At 40.2% G+C, this 11,931-nt stretch overlaps 1 protein-coding gene across 4 annotated transcripts in view; it reads left to right on the forward strand.

Moving 5' to 3' along the window:
• The window catches only part of ATAD5 (ATPase family AAA domain containing 5), a 29,080-nt gene extending 18,087 nt beyond the window's left edge, over positions 1-10,993 (forward strand). For 3 of the 4 annotated variants that reach the window (XM_053375183.1, XM_053375184.1, XM_053375186.1), the window contains 8 exons: positions 795-907; positions 3,243-3,336; positions 4,431-4,495; positions 5,087-5,252; positions 5,939-6,120; positions 6,680-7,503; positions 9,769-9,936; positions 10,229-10,993. In XM_053375183.1, coding sequence (XP_053231158.1) covers positions 795-907; positions 3,243-3,336; positions 4,431-4,495; positions 5,087-5,252; positions 5,939-6,120; positions 6,680-7,503; positions 9,769-9,936; positions 10,229-10,307 — 1,691 coding nt within the window. In that variant the 3' untranslated portion in view covers positions 10,308-10,993. Of the gene's footprint in view, positions 1-794; positions 908-3,242; positions 3,337-4,430; positions 4,496-5,086; positions 5,253-5,938; positions 6,121-6,679; positions 7,504-9,768; positions 9,937-10,228 lie in introns of those variants that run through there. The other variant, XM_053375185.1, reaches the window with a different exon arrangement.
• Positions 10,994-11,931: the final 938 nt, after the last annotated feature.

Below are 11,931 nucleotides of genomic sequence, written 5' to 3' on the forward strand. Positions count from 1 at the left end.
AGAAATGAACTCCACAGCAAGTGTAATCAGACATGAAAACTGAGCTATAATCTGTGGCAGCCATGTAAATGTAGGGTGGTTGTTCATTCTGCCAACTAAACACCTGTTGATGTGCTATTCCAGGTACAAAAGCAGAACAATGTCCTCTCCCTCCCCTCATTGGTCTTCCTTTTCCTCCCCCGCTTCACCAACCAACACCTTCAAACTAATTGAGGTGCTGGAAGCCACTGATTCTTACAAGTTGCTTTATAAAAATAACTTTTCCCCCCTTTACAAACATATATACTTCAGTGTATCTCAGTGGTTCTTCGAGTATGCAGAAATAATTGCCTTATTTTGGAGTTTCATTTGCAAACAGATAGAATGGATTTAGAAGCACTGTGTATAGCTTCTATGGTCTAGCCCTGTGTTAGAACAGCACAATGAAGGTCACAGGCAGCGCTCCCTGCCTCCTTTCTATCCTTTCAGTACCAGCAGAGAAACCATGAGAGCCATGGATGCATTCTGTGTTAGTGGCTATGCATTTAAGACCAGACAAGTGATAAATCAAAAGGTTGCTGCTTGGGGAATGATTGCAAATGTTACAGAATAAAAATGCAGAGAGCATGAGCAAACTCTCAATGTACTGCTTAGATATTACAAATCATTGTAAAATCAGATCTGAGAGGAAAGGCAATTTGAAGATATTTTTATGTATATGTGGCAGACATCACACATGCTTAAGTGATTTTTTTGGCAGCATCGCTGGACCTTTCTTTTCCACTGATACAGATCCTACTATATTATTCATGCAGGATATACAGAACGCTTGCCTAAAGAAAAAGTGCAGATCCAATCTTTAAAAAGGGAAACTGGAGAAGAGGATTCCAGTAAAAAAAGTGCAACTTCTCTTATTCTCTTTGAAGAGGTAAGACATAAATGCAGGTCTTGTTTTCTGAAGAAAAAGTTTCAGAACCATCCAGAATAAAGGAAAGAGGGCCAGAGTTGGCCAGCTATGATGCATCTATCTCCCCCAACTCCCATAATACAACCTTAAAGTAAAGGTAAAGCACCCCTGACAGTTAAGCCCAGTCACAAACGACTCTGGGGTTGCAGCACTTATCTTGCTTTAGTGGCCGAGGGAGCTGACGTTTGTCCGCAGACAGTTTTTCCGGGTCATGTGGCCAGCATGACTAAGCCGCTTCTGGCGAAACCAGAGCAGTGCACAGAAACACCGTTTACCTTCCCGCCGGAGTGGTACCCATTTATCTACTTGTACTTTGACGTGTTTTCGAACTGCTAGGTTGACAGGAGCAGGGACCGAGCAACGGGAGCTCACCCTGTCGTGGGGATTCAAACCACCGACCTTATGATCGGCAAGTCCTAGGCTCAGTGGTTTACATCACAGCGCCACCCGTGTCCCATACAACCTTACTATGGGTTAAATCCATTTGCACAATGAGACTTCACATTCCCACCCCTGCAGTCCCCATGCCCAACACCAACTTTGGTGGGGCCTCCAAGCTTCCAGAGCAAACGCTGGATGGAGCATGGGGTGCAACGGAGGCGGCGGACAAGAGGAAGAAGAATTACCGTTGCATAAGTCACTCTGACACTTTTGCATACAACCTTAGACAATTTTCTTTTAATTTTTTTTTTGCCAGCACAGTTTTTGTTGCAGTTCTCAAGTTTATATGGCAGCTCCCATATTCTGTACTGCCTAACATCAACTATCTTTTATTGTTTGAAGCTGGATTGTATTAAATTAACCATCCTTAATGTATACATACCGTATTTTTCACACCATAGGGCGCACCTAGTTTTTTTTTTGCGGGGGGGGGGGGGGGAATAAATAAAAAAAATAATTATTTCCCACCCCAGTCCCCAGAACAGGTCCAGGAGCGGCGGCAAGATTGCGCGCAACCTCGCCACTGCTCCCGGAGCTTGCGGGGCTGGGGACGGGGGAAGACCGAGCTTCCCCCAGCCCCAGCACCCAGAACAGGCTGCTGTCCGCAAGCCTTCGGAGCCCAAAGGCTTGCGGATAGCTGCCTGAAGCCCGGGGAGCACAGCGGGAGTTGGCGCTGCGCTCCCCGGGCTGCAGGCGACCCCTCTCGCTCTCCAGGCTTCAGCGAAAGTCTGCATTCGTTCTGTAGGACGCACACACATTTCCCCTTCATTTTTGAAGGGGGAAAAGTGCGTCCTATAGAGCGAAAATTACCGTAGTTTATCACTCCAGATAAATGACAACCCATAGTTCAAAAAAAGGCAAAAGCTTCTGAGTGTCCCTGCAGGCTGAAGAGCTAGGGAGGAGCTTAAGCTCATGCTAAACACTAGACCATGGTTTAGCTTGATGTCCAAACATTCATACGTTTTATTTGTATGCTGCTTTTCCACAAAAGGATCATGCTGAAAGTGGCTTACAACAAAGAGATAAGGATGCATTTTAAACATACACTATAAAACAATTTCATTATAACTTAGCAAAACAATAATGTAACAAGTTCATAATAACATAGCAAAACAATAACATACAAAAAAACAAGAATTATTGTTTTAAATATTTTAGTAACAAGATTACTTAAACAGCATGAGGCATCCAATAGCAAAAATAAGAAGGGAACGTCACAGTTTCACCGGAGTCCTAGAAACATCCCTATGTTGCTCACAGTGTCTCTCCTGCAGCAGCTTCTTTTAAGGCTTCCAAGGGATGGTGTTGCCAAATATGGTCAATGAGCTGGAGGACCTTTATACTTTTAAAATTTATTCATTTATTTATTCATAATTCTGTCAGTTTCCTTTCTTTTTTTACATTTGTATAACTGATAAAGGTTCACAAATGCCATCTCTAGTGCACTGGGTTTCAAGTGACATGTGGAAAGCAGTCTCACTGCTTTCTCCGTATTCCCCGTATTCTCCGTAGCAAAAGAAAGTTGAATAGGTAGAATATTTATGTTATTCGGAATTTTATTTGCTTGATTTGATCTAGAACTGCACATATTCTAGTTCTGATGTTGTATATTTAAACTTAAAAAATATATGGATTGGATGCAGAATAAATTAGTTAAGTCCCATTGATTTCAATGGGAATGTAATGACTTGTCTCACCGATTTCAATGGGAACTATATTTGGCTAACTTAGTCTGAATTCAATCCTATTTTTGTACTCAAACATCACACCAGATCTGGAATCATTTGAAAAACGGAAAAAGCAAATATGAAATCTGTTGGATGTTATATGAATAATAACTTTCCACTTCTCATAGGTTGATGTAATATTTGATGAAGATGTTGGATTTCTAAATGCGATAAAAACATTCATGAGCACTACCAAGAGACCTGTCATTCTTACTACCAATGGTGGGTATTATTATGATGATGATTCCAAGTATATTGTTAATGCTTTGAATAAGTGAACATTAGAACAGTGAAATTTATGTTTTAGAGTTTGAGAAAACAGTTTGGAATCTTGAATTCAACAAGGTTTCTCAGGCAATGCAGGGGGGATGCCTAACCCTTTTTCCTATGGGTGCTTTCTGCTCAAAGTAACTGTTTACTTCTCAGTACTCTATGCTGAGGGAATAAAACATGCTGTTCCTTTTATGGTTGTTTGTAGGCTGGTCTCTCTTAGAAACAGCATAGTGGGTCTAATTCATTCTGCAACCCCATTTGTTGTGCCCACATTTTGTCTTTTCTGAGTCTTGCCCCACAAGTCGGCACCCTACTTCTGTTTCCACCTTTATCTTTGTTATTCACCATATTACGCTGGTGGCGCTGTGGTCTAAACCACTGAGCCTCTTGGGCTTTGCCGATCAAGGTCGGCGGTTCGAATCCCCATGATGGGGTGAGCTCCTGTTGCTCTGTCCCAGCTCCTGCCAACCTAGCAGTTTAAGAGCACACCAGTGCAAGTAGATAAATAGGTACCGCTGCGGTGGGAAGGTAAACAGTGTTTCCGTGTGCTCTGGTTTCCGCCATGGTGTCCCGTTGCGCCAGAAGCGGTTTAGTCATGCTGGCCACATGACCCGGAAAGCTGTCTGTGGACAAACGCCGGTTCCCTTGGCCTAAAAGCGAGATGAGCGTCGCAACCCCATAGTCGCCTTTGACTGGACTTAACTGTCCAGGGGTCCTTTACCTTACCTTACACCATACTACACAAAACGTAGGGTAGTTCTTTACCTGTTTTCACAGTGAGTGAACTCTTCCTCTAGGACTTGTATAAATGTTGGCAGAACAGCAGTGGGAGCTCTTTTCCTATTCAAGAGCTATTGGAGAGTAGAAGCATTGAAGATTGGCTTCTGTCTCCCCCCCCCCCCCCAATCACATCTTTTTCTCCTTTTCTCCAGTTGTAATATACGTTAACTATAATATATTCAGGGCTCACATTTTAATATTACAATAAAATAATTCTCAATGGTCAAATTTTAAAAGCCTTTACTTCTGAATCTTTTGTGTAGATCCATCATTTAGTTTAATATTTGATGGCTGCCTTGAAGAAATCACCTTCAGTATACCTTCTGTGGTAAGTCTTTCACTTTTGGAATATAAAACAAGTAGTTTACGATTTCTTAGTATGACTAAACATGGACCCGACTATTATTGCAACTGCAGTTGAATTCATAGATTTGTGAAATTTATGCATTAGTTAAAGCATCACCCATGCAAGGGGTTTTAAGACAGCTCTGCAATGACACCAAACCTTTACAAATAATGCACCATACAGCACAGTTGACTTATAACCCTCTACTTTTTAGTAGTTAAAATAGGATTTAATACTGCAGTTAGGAACATAGGAAGCTGCCTTATACTGAGTCAGATGATTGCTCTAGCTAGCTTAGCTTTGTCTGCACTGGCTGGCAGCACCTTTCCAGTCGTACCTGGAAATGCTGGGGACTGAACCTGGGACATTCTGTATGCAAAGCAGATGCCCTACCAGTGAGCTACAGCTCTTCCCCTAAAGGTTCAAATTTTGCTACATGTGTTGTATTTAAACACTACCCATTCAAGACAGTATTAGTTAGTAGGTACAGATTCTTAGCATGTAAAGTAACATTCTGCTGTTGTGCTTCTTTTCCAAATTGTATTACTAATTTTTGAATCTATTTTGTTTTAGATAAATGTTGCCAGCTATCTCCAAGTTCTCTGTTTGGCTGAGAACTTAAGAATGGATATAAGAGATCTTGCTGCTTTGTTAACTGCAAATAATTGTGACGTCAGACAAAGTATTCTGTACTTACAGTTCTGGGTTCGGAGTGGCGGCGGCTATTTAAAAGAAAAAGGTATGGTACTACACAGCAAGTCTGCCCAGCTGGGGTGGTGAACAAAGTAGTTCACATGTCATAATTGTTTGTTGTTGTTTACCTGGTAAACAGTTAAAATGCTTTTTAAAAATCCTCTTTGTCTATTAGAAAGAACAATGGAACTGCTAAGAAAATGTTGCAATGTATCCTTGATCCCTAACAGACAGCTCTTGTTCCAGCTAGCTTATGTCCTCCAGGATACTAAAGTGTAAGGAGACAAAGCAGGCCAATTCATTGACCTTCCCCCTTGGTTTTTTTGGTTTCTTTTTCCAGCTGATGGCATTCTCGGGCTGCTTTTTGGGGTATTTTTAACGTTTTTAACTTCTGCATACATCTGCTTTCACCTGAGTATATGGCACCCTTTAGGATCCAATCCTGTTGGCATTCAGTCACCAGAATTTGTTATTAGAGAGAATTAGTGTGATTTTTATTGGATAGATGAAGAAGCAACATAGAACAGATGAGGAAATTACAGAATGAAGCTGCAACAAGGGGAAACTAGACTAAAAGAAGTAAACAATCAAATGAGTAATGGCAGCAGAGAAAATATCCAAATTTCAAATCTATACAAAGAATTTTATATATTTTTTAAAAGGAACAGAACTGCTACACTGCTGTCAGAGCTTATCATTGTTATGAATTCCATTTGAAACTCTTATTTGTAGGAGGAAAGAGAGGGATAAGTGGCAAAGAACAGATTATTTGCATTGATGATGCAACCAGCTCCAAGATCAGTAAACCTGGCCCTCCAGCGAATCTTCCAAAATGTGACACTGGCTGCACTGAGAACTTGCTTGGCCTTAAGAACATCTTTTTGCCTTCCGAAGATTTGTTCCAATTTCTTAAGGTACGTTTATTTTGGTACAATGAACTTCCCTGGGGCATGTTGCTGATTAATGACATAAATGAAACAGAATACTATTACAACAAATTGTATTGCGGCATCTCAAAGACTTTTTTAAAAAATGTTTGGTTCATGCATTTTTGTAGGTGGAAGTCAAATTAGCACTACCCAAGTAGAATGGATGAGCAACCATGTTGGCACATGAAAAATACTTTAGAGAGGGAACTCCTAGGGAATTAAACACACACACACACACACACAAAATATTGTTTACTCACTTAAACCAAAGTTGCACAGTTCTGCGCTCATAATGGCTGCTTTAGAAAATACTGTTTCATCTGGTTTATTGTTTATTGCTTTCACGCTTTAGAGCAGGCCTGTCCAACCGATCTACTGGTCAATCGCTGGGCGTCACTGGTTGATTGTGGGATCCACCGCCCCCCCCAAAGCTCAACAATTCTGGTCAACCCAATGGGTAGATCACTGCTTTAGAGTGACTGTATATGCTACAAATCTGTTAAAGAAAATTTTAAAACTCATTCGTTAATTCCATCTTTCACAGCATGAAATCACAACAAAAGAAGACTGGAGTAGACTGACAAATCTGCTCACAGAATTCCAGATGAAGAATATAGACTTTATTTATAGCAATCTTGAATTCATTTTACCTTTACCAGTCAATATACTTCCAGAACCAACGCTAATAGCTAATCCTTCATGTAACACAGTTACAGAAAACGATTCAAGTAATAAGTCTTTGGACAGCGATTGCTTAGAGGAAACAAGCCCTGTGAAAAAGGTTAAACGGACAAAGCGCCAAAGAATTACGGCTTTCTTAGATGATAGTGATTTATTTGAAAGTGATTTAGACTATTCTGGTTTCATTACTTTACCATCTGACATGCCTAGTTCATGCTTGGAAGAAGAAAAGGGTGGACTGGAACCTGCGATGGGTAACACAGTAGTACTGGACAGTGGAACGCCAACAAAAGCAAAGAGCTCTGCACCAGCATACCAGTGCCTAAATTCAGTAACTGAATTTGTGGACAACATGTCTTTCTTAGATTATTGCTTCAACGGGATGTGTCAGGAATCAAAACAATCATGTAAATATGAGGAATTTATTTGGACAAAAGGGAAGATAAAAAATGGTCTGTCGGATGAGTTCAGCATGGAGCATAATGACTGGTGGAACTTCAAAAGCTCTGCTGAGCTGAAAGCAACTGCGGAGGCACTCAGTTTTCACAAGTGCATTAAGACAATTTCAAAAATTATGGAAAGTAACTCTAGCAGGACTCCTGGGAAGGATGAATTGGAAGAACTTGCACTCAATGTTTCAAAAGACAGAGCCGATTTATACTTTGGTCAGTCAATAGCTAATTCCAGGTAAGGTCAAAATACCACAGGTGTATGCTGAATAACAGGAAAAAGGATGCTTTTTTCAGTATATAAAGTTCCAGGGAGAGCAAGGGCTTCCCCCTTCTGTTTTCATGTTGTGAATATTTATTTGCAGAGGTACCTCTTAGCAGTTGAAGCAGTCAAGGGAGAGTGCTTGCACAGTATCCATGTATGCTTTGGAAGAGCCATGGAATATTGGTTGTGGGCTAATTATAGTGTTTAATTATTACAAATATTCACTAATACTCTAACGTTAGTTGGTGTCTTAGGGATGCCTGGTTTTTAGGTTGGGGTTTTTGTTTTTTTTGGTCCCGTTTCAGCCTCAGTTTAGCTATAACAAAGATGGTAGCAGAACCATCTTTCAAATATGGGGCTGCCCAGCCATGTGTGAAATGGAAGGAAGGAAGAGATTTTAACAGCAAAAAGTCATTGCAAGTAAAATACATGGAATCTTTTCTCTGCCAGCCATCTTACACCTCCCCACAGTATGAGCCTTTTGTGTACCCATGCGCAGCAAGCCCCTGTGAACTGGGAAGAGGTGGTAAAACATAGAAATAAACAGCTAAAACAATGTTCTGGAATTGAAACGGCAACAACATTATTGATTGCAGATGTCAGTAAGCTTTGGCTGAGTATCCTGAGTCAGCTGCCTGACTGTGGGCTGACACAGGTACAGTGCTATCTCGGGTTACATACGCTTCAGGTTACATATGCTTCTGGTTACAGACTCCACTAACCCAGACATATTACCTCGGGTTAAGAACTTTACTTCAGGATGAGAACAGAAATTGTGCGGCGGCAGCGGGAGGCCCCGTTAGCTAAAGTGGTGCTTCAGGTTAAGAACAGTTTCAGGTTAAGAACGGACCTCCGGAACGAATTAAGTACTTAACCTGAGGTACCAATGTAAAAAGATGACACCCCCCAGGCCAACATTTATAAGTTACCGTATTTTTCGCTCTATAACAAGCACCAGACCATAACACGCACGTAGTTTTTAGAGGAGGAAAACAAGAAAAAAAATATTCGAAACGAAATAGTGGATTTATGATTTTTGTGGTTCATGCTGTGGCCACAGACATGTGATCTGACAGTGAGTTTGGAGTAGCCCAATGCAAAAATCCTGAGGATCCATGTGGATCCATGCTTTGTAACCACGGAGGAGGAAAGGAAGGGGAACCATGGATCCTCTGCTCACGACTGCAGCATATCCCCCCGCCACCCGCAGGCATTCGCTCCATAACACGCACAGACATTTCCCCTTACTTTCTAGGAGGAAAAAAGTGAGTGTTATGGTGCAAAAAATACGGTATATAAGTTTCTTTTAAGCCTGCCATTTGGGACACATGCAACCTAATTTTGAACCTATTACTTATTTAAGTAATGCATATACCATTTTTCAGGCAAATCTCACAAAACAATTTATGCGATTGATTGATTGATTGATTGATTGATTGATTGAATTTATATATAACCCTATACCCGGAGGTCTCAAGGCCGTTCACAGAACAAAATCGAAATATAAAACCGCAAAATATATACTCAAAATAAAAACAACCCAATAACCCTCCCCCACATTTTAAAAGGGCATAGGATGTCAATCAAATTGTTTAATAGCTTTTATTGGTGACGCAGGGTTCTTGTTATGGCAGAGGTTTGACAGAGTTCAGGTTACATTGCGCAGGTAGCCAAGAGCAATAGAAGAGATCAGGAACAGCAAGCAGAGCCAAAAGCGGTTCAAGTGCACCATATTTAATAACCAGGTCTCTGTAGGCAGAACCATCACCTGCAATATTTCCTAAAGCCCCCACAGCTTGCTCACTGATGTGCATATGGGGGGAAGCCAGCAAGGAAATAAAGGTAGGTATTGCTTCACCATCTACAACGGCTTTTGTCTGTTCAGACGTGCCAGAGGCAATATTGGTCAAATGCCCAAGCAGATTCAAACTGAAAAGGGCTGCAATCTACCCTTCCCAAGAAGGATACAAGCTTTGAGATCTACATCAGAACTACTTATTGTAGTATATTTGAAAAATGTTTGCTTTTAATGGGATGCTTGCTTGAGGCTAAATCCTGGGTTCTATAAGGGCAAAAATACTAGAACTGGATCATAAAAATTCAGGAATTAAATAGATGCTGGTTCAGCACAGTGTAACAGCGATTGTACATTGGGCACATTTGCTGAAATTTAGTCTGTTATTTCTTGTTAAACTATAGCTGGGACAGAGGAAAAACCTATGTGCTTTTCTTTTGCAGCATTTACCATAATGCACAGAAGAGGTTGGAAATAATCGAAACTGTATTTTCCAGTAGACCTTCTTTAAATCTTTGTAACAGACAAGCAAGTGTAGTGGATTACCTGCCTATTCTCCGCAACATCTGCAAGTTGGAGAAACAGAAAGAACAGGGGAAAGCCAAAAGAAGGTAATCTTCATTCATGTTATTAGCAACACAGTCATGTTCATATCTTATCAGGAGACACACAGTGCAATCCTATGCTCACTTAACATTAAACTCAGTGGGACTTCTGAGAGGACATTGGTAGGACTGCACTGAACCTGTGCATCAAAACTGATATTCATGTAGACAAAATGTATTAAATATCTTAACTGGGGAAGAGTCATGTAAATTTCATGTCACTTTTAGCATGCTGCATTTTCTTTCCCTTCTTTCTTTCAAGAAGACAGACCATTTTTCTTCATTTCTTTTCCAACAGATTTCTCCACTATCTTGAAGGAATTCACTTTGATTTTCCAAGAGAAATTTTGAACAGCCTGGCAAATGACTTTCCATAAAGCAAACCTGTAGGACCTTTGAATATACATTAATGATTTTATATGTACAGAGTGTTGCTTATATTGTGAATCTTTTAAGTATTTAAAAATACAAACTGTATTTTGTATATATCTATCGCCCAAGGTACTTTCCACATTCCAAATGTGAAGTGACTATGTGTTGAAATCTACACCAGATGCATTCAAATACAATCTGAAGCGTATCAAGCCCATTGCTGTAACTACTGGATTGGCTGACTTTTTAGGGTGTGGGTTTTGTCCCATATATTCAGGCATAATACCGTGTTTATAAGGTGCTATTCTAATTTCCACATAAGTATGGTGCTACTTGGGAAAAGATTAGCCAGCTGATAATGAGGTAACTGTAAACTTTTTTTGCTGTTTCATTGCAAAGGCTGTATTTGGGCTTGGTTTTATGTGTGTGCATATGAGCCAGTAATGTTTTCTTCACCAACACAGTAAGGTCTTCAATCATTTGGGAGAAATAATCTGTGTTTTGTAAATTTATACTAAAAGTTCTACTGGGTTGTATAGTCGTATTTATCTGTATTTATCTGTAACCCTGTACATTTTATTTTTATACTATCTGATATTTTCCTACCACTACACTTGAAGTTCTTCTGGGTTATTTTTTAATTTTTTACCTACAGCGAAATAATAAATATCTGGATGGGCTTTGAAACCTATTTCTTGCAGGGTGACTTTTAGATGTAAGAGTAGACATTTACCTCAGTTATAATCATTAATCATACTTCCGAACTAGAAAAGCATTTGAAAATTGCTGAAGACTGCTGCCTACATGTCGATAGGTTGGAAAAATAGCCTATATGTATATATTAATAACAACTCTTTGCCACTCTATCACTAAGGTTCTCTGAATGGCTTATACTAAAATGCACCCAAAACCATTAAAATCCTTAGTGCTGTTCTCTTTGAAGCAATAAGAAGATCTTGTATCAAGAGCTGTGGAAAGCTTTTTGAAGTAGCAGCAAAATGTAATCATTTTAAGAGGTCTCTCTGCTCAAACCAAATGCTCATCTAGTCCACTGTTCCATTCTCACAGTGGTCATCCCTGTTGTCTATGGAAACTGCACCACCATATAAGCATATCAACTGACAAGCATTTAAGACCTTCCACCAGGAATCCAAAACGTTCCATAGAATCCAAGCATTTAGCATACTGCATCTTTGTTTTGTTACTTTGGACAGCAGAGGCAAACAGTAGACGATCCAAGACTTGTTAGCGATAGTAACTTTTTTCTTTAGATTTAGCCTCCATAGTTGCTATGAGGATAGTAGCAGCTCTGAAAGGAAATGGGCCTATAGCATGAATCTAAACATCTGATTTGGTTTACGTACAGACATGTTATTAATGATGCCATGATTGTCGGAAGGGGAGCAGGTCCCCATCTGTAATCTAAATGTAGATCCTGTTACATTCACATTAGACCTGCATCTAAGGCGGGGTTAGCAAATTGCGTGCCCTCTAGATATTACTCAATGATAACTCCCATCATGCCTGACCACTGGCCATGCTCGCCAGGGCTGATGGGACTTGAGAGGCCAACAATATCTAGAAAACACCACATTAGCTAACGCTGGCTTTGATGCAAGTCTCATGTAA

The sequence above is a fragment of the Podarcis raffonei genome, chromosome 2 (genome assembly GCF_027172205.1).
Source record: "Podarcis raffonei isolate rPodRaf1 chromosome 2, rPodRaf1.pri, whole genome shotgun sequence".
NCBI classification, from domain to species: Eukaryota; Metazoa; Chordata; class Lepidosauria; order Squamata; family Lacertidae; genus Podarcis; species Podarcis raffonei.